General features: G+C 40.6%; 2 protein-coding genes across 4 annotated transcripts in view; one reads left to right on the forward strand and one right to left on the reverse strand.

The window, feature by feature from the left end:
• Window positions 1-93: 93 nt before the first annotated feature.
• IKBIP (IKBKB interacting protein) lies at window positions 94-13999 on the reverse strand. Of its 2 annotated transcripts, none has more exons than XM_054028685.1 (4): window positions 13905-13999; window positions 9003-9229; window positions 6167-6284; window positions 94-2235 (listed from the first exon to the last, which is right to left on the reverse strand). In XM_054028685.1, the coding sequence occupies exons 2-4, from the start codon at window positions 9188-9190 to the stop codon at window positions 1399-1401; spliced, it is 1143 nt and encodes a 380-aa protein (XP_053884660.1). In that variant the 5' UTR covers window positions 9191-9229; window positions 13905-13999; the 3' UTR covers window positions 94-1398. The 2 variants fall into 2 exon arrangements, with proteins under 2 accessions (XP_053884660.1, XP_053884650.1); XM_054028675.1 differs by lacking the exon at window positions 13905-13999 and adding an exon at window positions 9529-10608.
• Window positions 14000-14140: 141 nt separating this feature from the next.
• Window positions 14141-20913, forward strand: part of APAF1 (apoptotic peptidase activating factor 1) — a 79431-nt gene continuing 72658 nt past the window's right edge. Inside the window, exons 1-2 of one of the 2 annotated variants that reach the window (XM_054028718.1) lie at window positions 14141-14173; window positions 14727-14806. The gene's annotated coding sequence lies outside the window, so the exon portion shown is untranslated. Of the gene's footprint in view, window positions 14174-14215; window positions 14403-14726; window positions 14807-20913 lie in introns of those variants that run through there. The other variant, XM_054028711.1, reaches the window with a different exon arrangement.

The following is a 20913-nucleotide window of genomic DNA, read 5'->3' on the forward strand; positions in this document are numbered from 1 at the left end:
GTTCTCACTTTCAGGTGACATTGTAACAAGAAGCGGGCAGCATTATCTCCCGTAAATGTAAACAAACTTGTCTTAGCTGAACAAGAAGTAGGACTGAGTGGACTTGTAGGCGCTAAGGTTTTACATTGTTTTATTTTTGAGTGCAGTTATCTAAACAAAAAAAAAATCTACATTTGTAAGTTGTAAGATAGAGACTGTACTATGGTACTTGTATGAAGTGAATTGAAAAATACTATTTCTTTTGTTTGCCATTTTTACAGTGCAAATATTTGTAATAAAATAATAATATAAAGTGAGCACTGTCAACTTTGTATATTGTGTTGTAATTGAAATCAATATATTTAAAAATGTAGGAAAACATCCAAAATATTTAATACATTTCAACTGGTATTCTATTGTTTAACAGTGCGATTAAAACTGCAATTAATCGTGATTAATTTTTAAAATTGTGATTAATTTTTTTGAGTTAATCGCGTGAGTAAACTGTAATTAAATCGACAGCCCTAATAATTATTAAAATTATTGCAGAAGAGAAAACAATAATATATTTAGATGCAGACCCAAAATCTAAGGGTCCTAATAAGGACAGCGCTTTCTGAATTTAAACTGATGGAAGAAAACTTTTGGATTAATCCACTAAGTAAAATTAGATCACAGTTACAGCTTTTTGGGGGGCACGTGTGTGTGGACTACTAGGATATACTGTATGGAATAGTATTGATGGACTCCTGGTCAAATTCTCTGCTTTCAGTACATCAGTGTAAATCTGGAATAATTCCATTCCATTAACCAAGAACAGAATTTTGTCCCCACAAAAGAGGTGTAATTGTGATCTAATTTTACTGAATAGAACCAAATTTATGAAACTGTTGGTTTTTATAATCAGTATGGTATGTTAGAATCAGACTATAATTCATAGAACCTGCTCAGAAACAGGTTTTTAATTTTTCATATCTTATAGTGTAGCTAATACATAAGCATGAAATATAAAAATTTGCAAAAAGCTATAATTAGAAAAAATTAATATAAATTTAAATACAGAATACTGTGCTTAAAATTCTGATTTAACATCCAAATGTTCTTTCATCTAAATACTTTGGTTAAAATTTCATTTTAATAAAGAACTTCATGGACATTCAAGATAATCATTATAAAATACATGAAAAATAGTCTGTCCCCCCTATCCCATTACATTTGCTTTTTTTTCCCTCTCTCGTATAGTTTAGGCATGTAAGGTCTGATCCAATGCCAATAAAAATCAATGACAAGACTCCTGCTATTTTTAACGTTTGTTGGACTAGTCGTTTTTGGTTACTGTTGGTTTATAAACACATTAACATAACTGAGCTATAAATATTGTCCATACTGTCAAGTAATATACTTAAAATGAGTCTGAATTTATTGATCATCACCCTCACTCTGTTCATTTTCTAGATTGTATTCTAAAGGTACTACTTCTCTTGTATTTGAAGATACTGTAATGTCAAATACTTTTTCTTTTAAAACAATTATTTCATTTTGCAGTTTTAATATGCTGTTGTCATACTGCATGCTTTCAAGAACCATTTGCATTTCCATTATATTTGACACTGTTTTCAGCATCTCATCTTCCATCGTAAACATCTGTATTGTCAAGTCTTCCATTTTTTTCTCTATACCTATCAGCTCACTTGATACTCTAAGAATAGACTGAACGGCATTTTCAATTGTTGGCAAATGGGTCTTGCATTCCTCAACTTTTGGTTCGTAGTCTGTAAGCTTCTGACTCAAATCTATGTCTCTGGCTAACAAAGTATTCTGCTCTTCTTCTAATTTTTCAACTGTCTTTGTATCCAACTCCAGCTGCTGTTCAACTCTAGAAAGTTCATCTTCTTCCTGTCTTTTTAATGTTTTAATATTTCTTATTGTACTGTCTTCTAAATCTTTTAACCTTTCTGAAAGAGACTTCATATTTTGATCAGCAGTATTTATTTGGGCCGTAACTTCAGTATGTATGAACTTTGCTTCAGATTTTAAACTACTAGTGTTTGCATTCATTTCATCCAGGCTTCTTTTCCAGGAGTCCATAACATTTTGGAATGTGTCATTAATGCTTTGCATCTTTTCAGAGAATGTCTGCTCACTGTTCTGAATGTCCTGTATGATGTTACGGAGAGTGGACACTTCCTGCTCAAACTGGGTCATCATAGAGATGGATGAGGTAGCTTCCTGCAGGACACTTTCGGAAGACTCAAGCTGCATTTGTAACACAAAACAATGTCCATGTCTACTTAATATTAGACTGGAAGAGCACTTATATTTATACAAGTGGGAGTATAATATATACATAAGGCTCAGTCAGTCTCTTCGAGAAATCCCACCTGACTTGATACACATTTCCAATCTTCCTATTTACTTTAATAATTTATGTTTAAAATTTATTCTGGCATGTGAAAGCTATAAAGAGAATTTCTATGGCAGTTTTCACACATATATTGTTACTTAGGAATTAGTAACTCTAGTCAATTTGTTACTTAGCACCAGAGTTATTATATTCAAGTCACCTGGACCTCAGTTTCTATTTATAAAAAATGAACTGCCATAACTTATTGCTGTAAAAATATCGAGCAACGAACTTAGAACAAATACCTTCAAAATACAAATCAAATATCGCGACCTAGAATTAAATCATACAATTAAGAGTATTACTAAAAAGACTAAGTGATAAAGGGGTAGATCAGCAGTCTAGTGTCTCCACAATGCACTACCATATAGGGAACCGGACATTGGGTTACATATTAGTGGTTCTTCACTGTGTGAGCTAGCAGGAGATAAGAGCACTAAGAAAACAATACCCTAAACTCAGGCAGAAGACAGGTTGAAATCCTAGACCCAGTGAAGTCAATGGGAGTTTTGCCACTGACTTCAATGGGTTCCACAATTTCAGTCAGGGAGCACAGGAGAGTTTTGTAATACTCTTTGATCAACTGAGGAACACAAATGAAGCTCTAAAGGGTGCATAAAAATATTTCAGTTTAGAAACAACTGAAATAATCTTTACAACACAGTTTCAGGGAAGGGGAAAATTTATTCATGTTTTTCTGTATAATACATGCAATTATCCTTGGATAGCCAACCCTTTGTTTCAATTTCCTCAATGGGACTTTCTTTTACAGTAAAAATATTGTACTGCCGAAATTCTGCACAAGCAGGGTGGACTGATTTAAATCAGCAATTTAAATCACCAAGTGGAAAGCCTCAATTTAATAATTGATTCTAATAAAGGAAGTACAAATGGAAAAGTTTATTTTCTAAAGAAAGAAGCATTCCCATTGGTTGATATAACCTTTAATATCTATTTATTTACAACTAAATAGAGCCTATTACACTAGATTTGGTACATCTTTTTGCTATCAAGGAGGTACACTATAAGCATATATATTTAAGCAATTATGTAGCTAACTATTTTCAGATTCTTATTAATTCTACATTTTTAGTGTTTTAGAAAATGGTGAATGGTGTTGCTTATTTACCTAGATAAAGAAATTTTTTACACAAGATTTCTTTCAAGCTGCATTAGGATGGTAACTGGAATTTAACTGAACACACGACAGCATCTACATTTTATTATTACACAAAACAAGCCCTTAATACATTTACCTATTATATTTATAAAACTTGACCTCAAAAGTTAGATGTTTTCCCCCTGACTCTCTCTTTATACAGGAAAGCAGTTTTTTCCTCCAAGTTTTTGATAGAGGCTCATGGATTTAGCATATTCATTTTTTAATTAAATGTTATAAAATATTATAATAAGGTTAGGCCTTAACGTATTTCATATTAAATTCAGATTTAATTTTAAACAGGTTAATTTTTTTTAAAGAAAAACTTACTATAATTTAAATACAAAAAATCCAATTTAAATAATAAAAAACCACATTTTAAAAAAATCATTGATTTTTATCCAACCTGCACACAAGAGGAAATTCCAAGTTTGCAGTTAGCTCTCTAGACTGAAGTGTACATAGATTCAAATTGCATCCTATGTGACTGACAACATTTTAAGATCAATGGTAAAATGGTACTATAGGCATTTGGTTTGCTATGCTTTCATCATCATCATCTCTACCATACAGGGAATGATCTTGGAGTAAAACTAATGTTTTTAACAGACGACACTATGAAAGGAAAAGAACACATTGCTGCAAATCAGCAGTGTGATATAAGAGCGGGGGAATAGCTCCCTTTTGTGGACACCCAGCCGGCTATGGAATTCCTCTTGGTGGTTGTTGCTTTACCCGTAAAGGGTTAACCAACCCACAGGTAAAAGGAAAGGAGTGGGCACCTGACCAAAAGAGCCAATGGGAGTGCTAAAACTTTTAAAAATTGTGAAAAAAACTTCCCTCTGTCTGTGTGTTGTGCTTCTCCAGGAAAGAGGGGAACAGTGAGCAGTTATGCTGTGAGAAGCTGAAAGCCAGGTATGAAAAACCATCAGAGCATACCTAGAGATTGCTTATCTGAAACCCCAGATATGTACGTAAATTAGGGAATGTCTCGGAAGACGCAATTAGATTTATTTCTATCTCTTATTGGCTTGTGGACTCCATTGTGCTAACCCCAAATGTTTTTGTTTTGCTTGCAACCTTTAAGCTGAACTTCAAGAAGGTTATTCTTGATGTTTAATTTTTGTAAGTGGATTCTTTAAATCTAGCAAAAGCCTAAGTTCCAGATGTATTTCCTTTCTTTATGTTTTTAATAAAATTTACCTTTTTTTAAAGAACAGGATTGGAGTTTTGGCATCCTAAGAGGTTTGTGCATATGTTGTTTAATTAGCTGGGGCAACAGCTAATTTCCTTTGTTTTCTTTCTCAGATCTTTCCGGGGGGGGGGGGGGGAGGGAGGGGAGAGGGGAAGGGGTGTGTGTGAAAGGGCTTTGAGGGTACCCAAGAGGAAGGAATTCCTAACTGCACGTTTCTGGTTTCAAAGGGGTTTTTTGCACTTGGGTGATGGCAGCATCTACCCATCCGAGGTCAGAGAGAAGCTGTAACCTTGGGAGTTTAATACAAACCCGGAGTGGCCAGTATTACATTTTAAAATCCTTGCGGGCCCCCACCTTCTGCACTCGAAGTGTCAGAGTGGGGAATCAGCCTTGACAAGCAGTTTTAAGATTTTAAATTAGTAGTATAGAAGACATAGACTGAAGTGGGAACAAGCCCAATTTACCATACAAGAATTACTGCCAAATTTCTTTAAAACAATACACCTCTACCCCAATATAATGCGACCCGATATAACACGAATTTGGATATAATGCAGTAAAGCAGTGCTCTGGAGGAGAGGAGGGGAAGAGGCTGTGCGCTCCGGCAGATCAAAGTAAGTTTGATATAATGTGGTTTCACCTATAACGCGGTAAGATTTTTTGGCTCCCAAGGACAGTGTTATATCGGGGTAGAGGTGTATGTAGCTGAACTATATTGAGAACTAAACTTCTAAATTGAGCCATATGAATTTTAGGGAGGACTTAAGTTTCTGGAAAAGAAACCTTAGGATACAGTTACTTACTATGCCTGGTTAATGGTTGGACAAATTTAAGCCCCAAATTTGACATACTTTAAGATTATAATCATCTGGTGAATTATGTCATACATATTCTAGACAAAAAAAAATAAAAATTGAGCACTTTGTTGCTATGAAATTACAAATGAAAATAGTATTGAAGGTGCTGAAGAGATCAACAATGAAAAACAAAAATATAAGTAAAGGGAAACATTTTCAAGAAGCTATTTTGCATAGGGTGAAATACTGGCCTTACTGAAGTTGATGGGAGTTATGCAGTTGACTTCAATGAGGTCTGAATTTCTTTAGCAATGTTAGTATCTCAATATAAACATCCACCTGTCTGCATGCTTTTACTTAGATAAGTGATATTAAGCAATATAGTCTTAAGAGTTTAGATCAGAACAGAAGCCAGATTGAATGGCCAATAGATGTCCCAATGACTCCCATTTCGATGACTGAATAAACATTCAAAAATGGTCTAATTTCAGAGATTAGAAATTGTAATTCTGGTCATCTAAAAATGTCCATAATCTCAAAACACATTTGTTAACTTTGACTAAATCAATATGAACGAATACATTTTAGCTAATGTTCAATATAAGTTCTCAAATTAAAATTCCAATTATTACCTTTTCAGAAATTAAGTTAACTTTATTTTCCATATCCTGGCATTTTCCAGCTTCCAGCTGTAATAAATGATACTTTTTTCCCATGTGAGCAAGTTGGCCTGACTGCTGAAATAGGAACCTGCAAATCACGAAAAAATTAGTGAATATAATTGGTATGCATTAAATGTTTTAGGCCTCGATCCTGTAAGGAGCACTACATGAGTGTAGAGGTTCTACCTTCACACAACTCCTTGCATGATCAGAGCATTAGAAAAGAGAAGGGCTTTTTTAATGAGTTTGGTCTGTTTCATATTGGAGTTACAGATTACCAAAATAAGGAAATGGACAAAAAATAATTTGCATTTAAAGTGTGTGTGTGTGTGTGTGTGAGAGAGAGAGAGTGTGTGTGTGTATGTATACATGTGTGTGTTCTACTCAATTAGCTATCACAATCCTACATAACCACTTCATTGTGACCTAATGTACATATGTGGGACAAAAAAGTATCTTCATGGGAAAGGAAGCCCATAGTGAAAATTACTTTTTTAAATGGTTTAGCTGATTAGATAGTCAAGTTAGGCCAAATTATCTTGTTTTGTTTTTCTTCCTAGACGTCTCAAAACCATATGTGGGAACTCTGAATTAGGAAGGGCCAAGCCAGTTCTAATTTTGTGTTAATTTTAGCCATTGCTATTGGGTTGTGGGGAAGTTTGTATTGCTGCTGCCTGTGATGTACCAGTTCTGTGGAAAAACAGACTTTATTCTACAGGCTCTCAGTCCAGCACCTCTTTCAAGCATTACATTTATCTTAAACAACAAAAAATTTAGTTAAAATTATCTTTTTTGGTAGGTTTCAGGGTTGCCAGTTCTGTCAAGTCAACAACTTAAACATATAGTAATAAAGTGGGTTTGACAGAACGTACCCGTGTCCACACCCTACACACTGTTGTAATAATCTTAGTACAAAGAAGGTTTTGTGAGGTATTATCCGTAAACTCATATATTGCTGGTCAATATAGTCCTGAATAAATGTGCGACAGCATTGTTTATACTATTTTACTGTATAATGTTATTGACATGTTCCAAACCACAGCAGAAGCTGGCGAACAGGTCAGTCTCAAACAAAAGAATATGTGCTCTGCTTAATTAGCATTTAAGCAGTAAACAGAGTCATCAAGCAGGGAGGGAGACAAAGGGAGTTCAAACAGGTGGAAAAATCAGCAGGGAATATCCTTACATATGCACTCTGGGCTTGTGAACACATACAGCACTGCAGCAGTGCAGCTGCATGATGCAGCTGTGCCAATATAGGCCTTAGAGCAGACGTTACCTATGCCAAAGGGAGAGCTTCTCCTGTCAGCATAGGAACTCCACCTTCCTGAGAGGTGTTAGTTATGTTGACAGGAGAAGCCCTCACATCTACATAGTGCTGTCTACACTGGGTGTTCGGTTGGTATAACTGCGATGCACCCCTGAGCGACGTAGTTATACTGACAAGTCTGTAGTGAAGGCCAAGCCTCTGTCTCCTGAATCTCCTGAAATGTTTTCCAGAAGGAGGACTGACACTATAAAAAGGAGAAATAAATGCCACAAAGGGACCCCTTCCTCTCTCTCTCTTTCTATTGATTCACAGCACAAGAAGGGACAAAGGAAGCAGCCATTAAAGAGAAGAAGGTATCCTGGCCTAAGAAGTTTGGCCAGTAAGACTGTTGACGGTATGTGGTGAGAAAAACTTTGCTTTGAATTTAACTTAGTTTATTAAGATGGGCATCAGTTGTGTTTTTTCTTTATTTTTCTTGTAACCATTTCTGACTTTTATGCCTCATTACTTGGATTCACTTAAAATCTCTCTTTTTGTAGTTGTTAAATTTGTTTTACTGTTTTATCTAACTCATTACTGTTTTATCTAATTCAATGTGTTTAAACTGAAGTATCTGATGAACTATTTGAAATAATAAAATATCATATTTTTACCTTAAAGAAATAATAGACTTAACATACTTGTATTATCCAGGAGAGGGCTGCACAGTACAGGACATATATTTCTGGGGGGAAAGCTAAGACGGGGAGTGTATTGTGGTCACCCTGTACTATACCCCAGGCTGGTGACAGCCAAGGTGTGGTTGGCTGCAGCTCTCACACAGGCATAGCTGGTAGTGACTTACATGCTAGAGGCTGTTTGTGAGCAGTCAGACTGGAGGTTACAGCAGCAAAGCAGTGTAAAGAGTACCCCAGGTTAGAGGGCAGGGGCAGCACAGCTATTTATTTGTCTGGATTGTACCTTGGGTATGTAACAGTGTCTTAATACAATGAGATTGCAGATGGGGACATGTAGGCAAGCAGCACCACTATAGCTGAACCAGGATGAAATGGGAAACAACAGAGAGGGTCCTAAGATGGCAGTGAAAGAAACTTAATTTGCTGAAAGCTTATCAATCCCAAATCAAGATGGGGATAGTGCAGGCTGTCCAGGTATCCTCTGTTTGGAATCAATTTATGTAGAAGAATATTTTCTCTCACATAGATTTTATAATGCATTATTTGTTACAATAATGTACATCAATTGAAGTGAGAACTCCAGAGCATCTGTAATAATGGACTGTTGAGACTGAGGTCTGGAGCAAAAACTAAGAAATGGTAATCTATACCTATCCCAGATGTGGGACAGTTTAAGCAGAACCAAAATTATGCAATTTTTATTTTTATCTTTTTTAAACTGGGAACACCAGAACTGGACACTATTCTACTAATGTCATATATAGTGGATTCCATTGTATATGACATGGAGGAAACCAGAAAGAGTAAAATTGAAAGTGTGAAACTAACTGTATCCAGTTACCTTTAGAGGATCACTTACCAGGTCAGCAGTAAACAAGCAACAAGGGAAAGTAGGTTTAAGGCTGTCCGTGAGTCTATCCAAAAGGAATTCCGACTATTGCTGCCGCTCCTGGGACTTGGGATCGTTCCATCATTGCTCTGCTTTTGTGGATCTTCGTTGTGCTTCGGTGAAGGAATAGCTTTCTTTCTTTGCTTCATGTCAGACATTTTAAGAAAGTCTTTAGGAAACAGAAACCAAGCAGAGATCTAGCAGAAGAAAGCAAAATAAGTTATGTTTAGTCCCTTCCAAGTTAACACAGAGACTTACCAAAATATGCAGTTAGGCAATTGCATTAAAAATTAACTGCTTCCTGCTGATGTCTACCACACTGATGTTTATTCAGTTACATTAATCATTTTCAAGAAAATGTCACGATAACTACTCATTTTTCCATTACATAGCTATCCCCTTCCATACTTTCGGAATAGCAGAAATTGTCTAATTCTTCATAGCACTAAGACTATAGATTTAATGTCTTTTTAAAAAATGAAAGCTTAGATTCTACATAAGCTGATGGCAATTGTCCAGGAAAACTTTCAACTCCTTCAGGGTGCACAGGCATCTGGAGTTTTCAAGATGTTCTTAAGATTACTGTAAGTAAAAGAGATTAGAAGACTTTTTTTTTTTTTTTTTTAAGACAGCACTGTGTTTAGTCAGTTTCACAATTTATCATGTTTGATCGACTAATTTGTTGTTTTACTATTCTTTGAGTCTTTCACACGGAAAAGGGGAGAATAAACATTTAAGACATAGAAAATATGTGATCGTGGATCATCTTGGGGGTCTAATTTAGGAATATTTCTATTATAACTTTTTAAATATGTCCACCCATAAAGCCAGGTTCATTATTTACTGTATACTCCTGGGAGCATTCTGTGCAAAAGAATTAAAAATTCTGCATGCAATATTTTAAAATTCTGCAAATTTTATTTGTCAAAATAACACTACATAATCACACCAGTTTCAATTATTTTGGTAATTTATTTCAAAATACCCGTCAGCAAGTATGTCTAAAACAATACAGACACACAAGAATTCTCCCAGGAGTAGAGAGTAAAAGAAACTCCTATGACAACCCAGTTCCTGTTTCTCTGCCCCCTTTCCCCACCTCCCCCCAAGCCCAGCCAGGGGGCCAGATCCCCAGAACCCTCCCCCCCCGAGCCCAGTGTAACACTGCACCCCATATTCTTCACAGTAATATTATTATGACATAATCATAATGTATTTTATGCAAGATAGGTCATGTGAGCTATCATTGGAAAGGTTATGATTTACTGAATATGATTATCCTATTTGTATGCGTGTATCATTTTTGTATCTAAAGTTAGGAATACTGACTATTTGTATTACAAATGTGTTTATACCTGGGGAATGCCAACTAGGCAAAAGATGCTCAGTCTAGATGGCTGGCTGGGAAGGGCCAATTCAGGTTGATGAGCCATTAGGAGAAAACAATAGGCCTTAGAAGAAGCTTATCTCCCACGGGTGAGAATTTGCTACTCATATCCAATCCCTTTAGTATATTAAGCTTAGTTTGCCTGTTTTGTTTGTAATCTGCTTTGATCTTGTTATTCCTTGTAATCACTTAAAATCTATCTTTTGTAGTTAATAAACTTATTTTTGCTTTGAATAAAACCAGTATGTGGGAGTCATAACTTGGGGCAGAAAGCTGTTGCATATCCTTCTTCACATTGAGGGAGGGGGTGAATTTCATGAGCGTACGCTGTACAGATCTCTGTGCAGCGCAAGATGGTATAATTTTGAGTTTACACTCCAAAGGGAAGTGTGCGCTTCAGTAGCTGGGCAGTTCCTTAGCTGTAGCATCCCCATGCAGAGCTGATCACAGTGTCTATATGGACTGCAGCTGGGTGTGTCCCTACCTGTATGTGTGCTGGAGCCTGGGAGAGGGCTTGGCAGGCTGGACACAGCAGTATAGTGTAAAGGGAGCCCAGGTTGGTGGGCTCAGTGGTACCCCAGTTCCAGGTGGCACCCCCAGGGGGAACCCGTCACACCCAGCTGTGGGGGCCCCCCAGCCAATACACCCAAACCCCATCCCCCCAGAGCCCAGCTGCAGGGCGCTTCAGCCCAGAAAGCTGCACTCCCTCCCCCACAGAGCTCAGCCACAGGGCCCTGTCTTGTCCGGACACCCGCATCTCCATCCCCCACAGAGACCAGCCACCTGTGCCCCCCGAGCACAGGGATCCAGAGGGAGAAACAGACTGATGTTCCTTCCCAGGCTTGCATGGAGTTTCCTGCATGCTGCCATCTCCTGCCTTCAGGGCATGCTGGCAACTGCAGTTGCCAGGAACCCTCTAGCTTCCTCCCCCTCCCACCTGCAGCGTCTTCTATGTGTGAGCTGGGGTCTGCTGGGTCCAGTGGCCCCTAGCTGCACTGCAGCCCATTTCTGTGGGGAAAGGAAAGTGCACACATAGTTGTCTCTATTTAACAGGGTGTGACACTTTACCATATTACAAAAAGAGCATAATTATAGCTATGGCTTATTGTTTCTAATGATTTTATTAAACTGAGTGAATTACACATTTAACAGACCAGACAGTCAAAAAAATTGGACGGGGTGCACTTTTTTTTCTGCAGGTGGATGTATTTTGAGTATCAAATAAATGGTAACCAAATATCTATTTGTTCTCCATTTTGCTGGGTATGTAACTGGTGCATTAATATTTCCATAATAAGCTCCTGTATTTTTTGAGCCATTCCCCTAGAACTGGACTAATTTTTTTTCCAACGAGAAGCTAATAGTAGTGTAGTAGCTACAGCAGATGAGAGTTTAATTCTTCATTTCCTTTTGTGCAACTGTTTATTTAAAAAGCTGGTTTAGAAATAAGTCACCTTTTCGAAGTCCAATATCTGATATTTTTGGGGGCTAAAGGCAAGTCTCGTTGGGTTTAGGCAGGAAGCTGACAATCTCTACTTTCCAATGCCACAAAACTCGTGTTTCTAGACTTTCGGGATCACAACGTATTAAAACAGTCACACTTTTAAATCTAGAAAAATGCAGTAAATCACCTAGAACAGACTCATATCAATCATGGAGTTTGGGTTGGGGTTATTTTTTAGGGGAAAATTTCATGTCTGGGGAGAAGAAAATTTTTTTCTGGCAAGTTGAAAGAAAAAAATTGTCTGAAGCAGTTTTAGTGGATTAGTGGGGGAAAAGCAAATGAAGTGAACAAAGATGTATGATGTATGATAGTTTTGCAATTTATAATAGGGCTATTCCCTCCAAGTGTGTTTATATCTATAGCTCCCATCCTGCCCACAGAGCTGTGTGCCTGGAGTAGACCACTGCACCCGTACAGGGCCCAAAATGAACAGGAGTACCTTAGAGAGTAACGAATTTATTTGAGCATAAGCTTTCGTGGGCTACAGCCCACTTCATCAGATGCATATAATGGAACATATAGTAAGAAGATTATATATACATACAGAGAACATGAAAAGATGGAAGTTGCCAGACCAACTCTAAGAGGCTAATTAATTAAGATGAGCTATTAGTAGCAGCAGAAGTTTTTTTTTTTTTTTGTAGTGATAATCAAGATGACCCATTTCAGGCAGTTGACAAAAAGGTGGGAGGATACTTAACATGGGGAAATACATTCAATTTGTGTAATGATCCAGCCACTCCCAGTCTCTATTCAAGCCCAAATTAATGGTATCTAGTTTGCATATTAATTCAGTGGGGCTCTGCACATTTCTCTTTGCAGGACTGAGACCTAAATCCATATCCATAAATAAATATAAACATTCTATAGCTATACAGATATTTACTTACTTTGTCTGGTACTTCTTAAGGACTAAGTCTATCAGAAATATGAAGCGTCAAAATAAATGTTTGTGAGTTACCCAAATGCAAAGAAGTGTCAAAGGGTAGGTACCTCTGGGTCTGGCGGTAAGCAATCGATCTTCTGGGATCGATTTATCGCGTCTTGTCTAGACGCGATAAATTGATCCCGGAAGTGCTCGCCGTTGACGCTGGTACTCCAGCTCGGCGAGAGGAGTACGCTGCATTGACGGGGGAGCCTGCCTGCTGCGTCTGGACCCACGGTAAGTTCGAACTAAGGTACTTTGAATTCAGCTACGTTATTAACATAGCTGAATTTGCGAACCTTAGTTCGAAGTGGGGGTTAGTGTGGACCAGGCCTTAGGCTAGGTCTACACTACCCGCCTGAATCGGCGGGTAGAAATCGATCTCTCGGGGATCGAATTATTGACGTGACAATCGATCCCCGAATCGATGCTCTTACTCCACCAGCAGAGGTGGGAGTAAGCGCCGTCGACGGGGGAGCCGTGGAGGTCGATTTTGCCGCCATCCTCACAGCGGGGTAAGTCGGCTCCAATAGGTCGAATTCAGCTACGCTATTTGCATAGCTGAATTTGTGTATATTAAATCGACCCCCCCCCCCCCCGTAGTTAAGACCTGCCCTTAGTGTGTGAAGCATGAAGAAAAAAAATCCCTTCGCTCAGCACAAAAATATCAGAACCGATTTTCTTTAAACTTGTAAAAAGTTGCTTTGGGCAGAGAACAAGGCGAGTGCTGGAAATTTCAAACCAAACCGAATTTCGGAAGGAAAGTGAAAAGTGACAAAATCCACCCCTCAGCTTTAAGGATAGCAGCGGCCTCACTGTAATGGCGAGGGGAAATCACCAGTCACACAAAGCCATGCAGGGGGCTGAGTCTCCCGGGATTTCCCATCAGCAGCCCATCGCTCCTTCCCCAGCCCCATTACGGGCACTCCGCAAAGCCACCGCACTCCCTGCCGTCCCCATTCCCCCATCCCATCGCTCCCCCGATCTCCTCATCCCTTCGCGCCCCCACACCGCCCACTGCCTCCGGACTCCCCGCAGCTCCCGGATCCCCGTTACCTGTCGCTGGGGGAGGCCGGGCGCGGGATAGTCCGGCTCAAACAAACTTCTGCCCTGGGCGCGCGCCCCTGGCGGCGGTTGCTGCTCCCCGCAGCCTCGGGCGCGCCACGTCAGGCGCGTGCCCGCCGCTCGCGCTCTCTGCTACGGCACTGGGCGCGTCTACGCCAGCGCGAGCCCCCAGCGGCTGGGGAGGGGGGTGGAGTCTGTTGCTTTGTGCCGCGGTCCTGGGCGCTGGGGGGCGGTCTGAGGCGCGCGGCCGCCCGTCGGGGGTGAGTGCTGCCCATTGCTGGGGATTGGGAGGCGGCTGCCGGGCTGCCAGCTGTTCTTTCAGCCCGGCCAACCAGCCCCTGGGAAGGAGGAAGTGGCCGCTGGTTCCGGGGCGCCTCTCCCCGGGCTGGCGGCGCCGTGCCTGTCCCTGCCGGGTCCGGCATCCGAACCTGTTGTTTCGAGCCGGCGACGGCCTCCCCGAGACCCTGCCCCGCGCGGGCTGCCGGCCAGGTAACCGCGCGCCCACAGCTGCCCTGGGGCACGGGCGGGGTGGGCTGAGGGGACCTCGGGGGTGCAGCGGGCTCGGCCTCCCCCACTTGCTGCCGCTGTGGCTGCGAGTGTTTATGGGGCGGGGGTGTGAAGTGAGCCGACGAGCTTCATTTTTCCGTTGGCGCCTTAGCCTGGCGGTCAGTGACCCCGTGTGACACCCGCCGGGCGCCCAGGAACCTGTGTGGCGCGGGGCCCCCGTGGCGCGCCCGGCGGATGGGAGCGACCCCCGGCCGGGGAAAGTTGTCCGGCCGTGTTAAGTTTCGTATTTCCACGACTTCCCTGTAGGAGGCGCCAGACCCTCTCCGTTCCCGGGGCCAACGGGGCGAAGCTTCTGCCGAGGCCAAACGCCCCTGGAGTTTAATGAGGTAGGGGGGCAGCTGGCCGTGCGGGGCGGGGGGTTGCCGAACTGGGCCTGGGAAGTCGCCTTTGTGCTTTTGGGGCTGGAGGGTGCTATTGACAGGCACTTTTGTAGCTGAAGTGGTCCTGCTGATCTGTTCTATGGAGATTACAGAGCGGTTGTTGTCTTTGTAAATTATCTCACATGAATCGTTAGTGCGTGTCTGGTTATGCATTTGAATTCTGTTTATATTTCGGAGGCAGTTTTTCTTGCCTGGATATTTTTTTCAGTCTGAGTTTTATTTTAGTTGGAGCTGTACTTCATGGTGTTTGCAATGAACCCTTGTGGTAATAATCACTTGCAAGAAAATGCTGGTTGGGTTTTTATATTACTTCAGTGTATTTATTATATATGAGAATAAATAGGAACTGTTTTGTCTTTATTGGACAGTTGTGTGTTCTGTTTAGTACATGCCTTACCTAAAGGATGGCATAATATGGAGATCTAAGTGTTTGAAAGGAGATCTGTCTCTTTGGGGAGACTTAGAACATATATTACTCTTTCCTTAATTAAATTCTTATTAAATTTAATTAATATTACTCTTTAATTTAAAATAAGTAGTTTAGGCCCAAACTTTGATTTAAGAGATTTCATGATTTATTTTAAACACACTTATGTAGTATTGAAAACCAAAGGGTGGTACATTGTGTTAATTCAGGGGGAGCCTGTAGTAACAGAACTTGTCAGACTTGAGCAGACCAGTGATTTGTTTACTTCAGTACTACTGTCTCTGATAGTGTCCAGAACCAGATGTTTCAGAGGAAGGTTTAAGAAACTCCATATAATACTCCTACGGGAATTCTGTCCACTGTGCATGGGCAGTTTTCTTTGTTTCCCTGCAGAATAATAGATTCTGACTGGGAAGCAAAGAGAAGGCATGAGAAGAATCACATGTTCTTCCCCAGCAGCCGTCTCAAGCACAGGGCCGTCCTTAGACATACGCAGCATAGGCGGCTGTGTAGGCCACCACTAAATTTGGGGCACCACCGCCAGGACAGGACAGCAAGCAGGTAAGAGCGGGGTTGGGTTGTAGAGCTAAATGCGCTGCGCAGCAGTGCATTCTGAGGAAGAGTACTGATTGCTGAGGTCTCTGGGAAGGGGCGGGGGAACTCACTTGTGTGTTACTTTCTCCCCACCATCGTGAGATGAGATGGGCTTGGTGGCTCCGGCGGTATCCTTTTGCTGCCCATCATAACGTGTCCCGTCCCTCCTTCCCCACACACACGGGGGGGGGGGGGGAGGTCTGGGTGTGGTGCAGGTTATAATACTATATGGAGCTATACATATCTCATAGCACGAATCCAGTCCCCTGCCTCACTTTCTCGGCAGCCAGCCTGAGCGCCTCTGCTCCAAGTGACCGCACAGGCTGATTGGAATGCACACAACTGGCTGGGCTGTGGAGCGTGGCAGCCTGGCAGTGGCTGCCTGGCAGTGATCCCTCCGGATCGGATGGAGACGCGCCGGGCAGGAAGAGCTGCTGTGGGTCCTGCGGCCCCAAGATGCCACACTTCACCGTGGTCTGTGGTGCACGGTGGTGTGACCTGACCTGAGGGTTTGCTGCTGCTGTTGCCACTCTGCACCCCAAAAGGTGGATTTTAGGGTTCCGTGGCTTTCCACCTATCGCCTTCTCCACTGCAGCTGTTGGACCAGCAGGCCGGGGGTGAGCCAAGCATGAAAGCAATACTGTGTTGCCGTTGATCAGCTTTGAGCATTTTTTTTTTTTCAACCTTATGTTTTGCGCAGGGTTCAGAATAGACCGGTTTTCCCTTTTTTGCTAGAGTCTTGGTGACATTTTAAATAACAATTGAACATGACTTTGATAAAGGTATTTAACAACTTTGTTTGCCAAAAATGCTTGCTAACAATCCTGAATCCAATTTCAATATTTAGAAAAAAAATAAAAATAAATCTTAACCAAAACCAGAAAAGTAAGTTGACAATTATTTGTGACAAGTTTTGTTTGGGGGTGGGAGTGGGCCAGTTTTCATCAGTATAACAAAAAATGTTGACAGGCTTTCCTATAGTCCTGTTACTGCTAAATAGAGCCCTCCAACAACTGTAATATGCGTATCTTCTTACTAGTGTATAGAATGACCACATGTCATACTAAGATTCTTTCTTTTTTTTCAGTGAGTCAGTATAATTTTTGCCAGTCCAGAGGTTGGGCAGCCAGTGTCTTAAGTTTTCTCAACGTTTTGTCCAACTTTAATAAAGTAAATACATGGTTAACATGAGTTAAAAAGGCAAGGGACACTTCCTTGTAAAGAGTCTGTGCAGCAGATTCCACTGCTGTAGTCTGGAGCCCAACAGCTCTGCCTTACTCTTGGGTAGTTCCAAATCCCTGACAAGGTCATTCAGTTCACCTTGTGTTCTGAGGTGTGGTTCAGAGGAGGAGGATGGGAGAAAATGTGGGTCCTGTGACATTGATGGTTCAGGACCAGAAGTTTCATCGTCTTCTTCTTCCTTGTCTGACTCAAGTGAGAATGATTCCGGTGCATCAGGAACCGGCAGTCCTTCTCCGTGGGGTACTGGGCGTATAGCTGATGGAATATTTGGATAATGCACAGTCCACTTTTTCTTCATTGACACACCTTTCCCAACTGGAGGCACCATGCAGAAGTAACAATTGCTGCTGTGATCTGTTGGCTCTCTCCAAATCATTGGCACTGCAAAAGGCATAGATTTCCTTTTCCTGTTCAACCACTGGCGAAGTTTTGTTGCACAAGTGGTGCAGCATATGTGTGGGGCCCACCTCTTGTCCTGATCTCCAATTTTGCAGCCAAAATAAAGGTGATAGGCTTTCTTAACCATAGTGGTTATACTGCGCTTTTGTGATGCAAAAGTCACTTCACCACAAACATAGCAGAAGTTATCTGCACTGTTCACACAAGTACGAGGCATCTCTGCTCACTTTGGCTAAACAGAAATGTGTCCCTTTGCAAAATCAAACACTGACAAATAAGAGAGCACGACACTGTATGATTTGTAGAGCTGATATAGGGCAATTTGTTCAGCAGAGTGATGTAAGCTTCGTTATGATTGCATCATCCATGACTTCTAGGAATAAAATGATGCAATTCATATCATGTATGACGCAATACCAGCTTCAGATTGCATCATTCATTGTTTGCCTAAAAAGCAAGTATTGTCCAAACCCAGTCATAGATTTATTCATAGATCCAGTCAAAGATGTATTTTAGTCATTTCTGGTTTAAATTGAGATCCCTTTCCTTTATAACTCACTTATCCTCCGCCATTCCCAAGTCAAGGGTCGTATATACTGACCCAATAGCATATCTTGAAAGCAAGAGCCAATCAACAATTTTAAGCATCATTTTCGTTCTCAGTGACCCAGAATTAGTAAAGTTTGACTATATTTATTTCAGAAGCATTTTGGCTGTAGAGCAGTGTATCCAGTCAAGATTGCAAGTGATCAGAAGTTATCATCATTTGACAACTCAGTTATCTATGTAAAATGAACTAGTGAGGGAAGTTCAGTGTCATGTTTATCAGAAAGGATGAGTGACAAAACCTGGAGAGGATCCTTCTGTAACAAGGGCACATTAGGTTAGAAAAAGAAATTAGCTTGTCTCTGTCCATGCTGCACTAATCTTAGTGGATAGGACTTCTGTAACATTTCTGTCCTATCTTACGCCAGATGAGATGATTCTGTGCTGACTTCATTTTGGTCACTTTGTGCTTTACCTAGGAATAAAATTAGGGTCCTATTTTCCTGCTGCTTGGAAACCCAGCTTCTTAAACTGGATAATGCCATTGGTCTATTTACACTATAAGGTTTATATAGAGTTGTAACTAACATTAAGACTGACGCCCACTACACATTTAAAACTAAAAAGTGACTTTGTAAAAATGGGTTTCCAACTCTATTGTGTTTCAGTCAGGGTGGAGCGCCTTGTGAGGTGTCTCCACCCTAGCTCAAGGTCACAGACTCATGGCTATCCTATATTAGTTATTTTAAATAATATTTCTGATAATTTGACAATAATTTAAACAGTTATTTCTTTAAAAAATACCCTTATAAGTTATGTCGTATTGAAAACAACTTTCCGTATCACAAAAAAATAAAATGGAAAGATGAAATAGAACTAGCTATACAAGCACAGAAGGGTTCTATACTTAAGTTTATACGTCATGAAAACAACGAAGTTGATCAAGATCATCAAAGAAAATCAAAGAACTGCTGAAGAAAATTTTTATGCAGATGAAGCTCAAGAAACTCAACAAAACATGAAACAATCATTTGAAACAGATGCAGACACAAAACAAGAATTTACAACAGTTGAAACTGTACTAGCATGGGATATGGATGACATTGGTGCATGGCTGCAATCTTTAAACAATGAATTACGCACCATTATACTTGAGAGAGGCCCCGTGAAAATAGAAGGTCTTGAATATACTAAAGACATTAGAGGTAGGAAATTCACAGAAAACAATTACTACAAAAGACTTTCTAACTGTGAAATTGTCAACAGACGGTGGCTTTTGTACTCTACATACAAGGATGCTGTATTTTGTTTCCCGTGCAAGATTTTCAACAGTTGCAATTTTAACATAGCGACCGTGGGTATTAATGATTGGCAAAATCTTAGTCACACAGTACACCACTACCCCGATATAATGCGACCCGATATAACATGAATTCGGATATAACGCGGTAAAGCAGCGCTCCGGGGGGGCGGGGCTGCACACTCCGGCGGATCAAAGCAAGTTCGATATAACGCAGTTTCACCTATAACGCAGTAAGATTTTTTGGCTCCCGAGGACAGCGTTATATCGGGGTAGAGGTGTACCGCAACATGAAAAGGCACAACACCACATTGAAAGTATGCACAAATGGTCTGAGCTGAGTGTAAGGTTAAAAAATTAGACAACTCTTGATGCCCAAAATCAAAGATTGATGGAGTCAGAGAAGCAGCATTGGCGTCGTGTTCTTGAACATCTATTATCTATTGTTGAATATCTATCAACAACAGTCTTGCTTTTAAAGGAAGGTTTGATAAATTATACCAGCCCCAAAATGGCAATTTTTTGGGCCTTGTACAACTGCTGGGAAAATTTGACATAGTGATGAATGAACATCTCTGAAGAGTAACTGAAAATGAAATACATGACCACTGTTTGGTCAAGAATTCAAAATGAACTGATCATTCTAATGAGTGGTAAAGTGAGAGACAAAATTGTTTCATTGGTTTCTTTGGCAAAATATTTTGCTGTAATTCTAGATTGCACTCCGGACATAAGTCATCAGGAACAGATGTCGTTAGTAGTGAGATTTGTCGACATTAGTGATTCAGCACAGATTACAGTTAAGGAATCACTTATCACATTTTTAGAAGTAGAGGACACTACAGGTTTTGGACTTCTTCAAGCTCTCCTTGATGAACTAAAATGAATGGGATTGTCCATAATGAGCATTAGAGGACAAGGCTACGATAATGGCGCCAATATGAGAGGATGCATTTCTGGCGTGCAAGCTAGATTGCTGGCAGAAAATCCACGAGCCTTTTTTGTTCCTTGTGCATGCCACCGCCTTAATTTGATTTTGTGTGATATGGCCAAGTCTTCTGTAGAAGGTATTTCTTTTTTTGGTTTGTTGCAATGCATTTACGAGCTCTTTTCAGCTTCCGTTCAACGATGGCAAATATTCAAAGCACATGTCAGTGGTGTTACCGTTAAGCCTCTATCTGAGACATGCTGGGAAAGCAGAATAGAAAGTGTAAAAACTTTGAGGTATCAATCTGAGGAAGTTTATGAAGCACTGGTTGCTATTTCGGAAGAAGCCAGAGATCCAAAAGCTAAAAGTGAAGCACAGTCATTGGCCTCTAAAATATCCAGCTTAAAGTTTCTAGTATCTGTCATAATCTGGTATAAAAACAACAAGGAGTCTGGTGGCACCTTAAAGACTAACAGATTTATTTGGGCATAAGCTTTCGTGAGTAAAAACCTCACTTCTTCGGATGCATAGAGTGAAAGTTACAGATGCAGACATTATATACAGATCACCAGCAACTACACACCACACCACAGAAACACCAACCCAGGAAACTATCC

The sequence above is a fragment of the Malaclemys terrapin genome, chromosome 1, assembly GCF_027887155.1.
Source record: "Malaclemys terrapin pileata isolate rMalTer1 chromosome 1, rMalTer1.hap1, whole genome shotgun sequence".
Lineage (NCBI taxonomy): Eukaryota > Metazoa > Chordata > Testudines > Emydidae > Malaclemys > Malaclemys terrapin.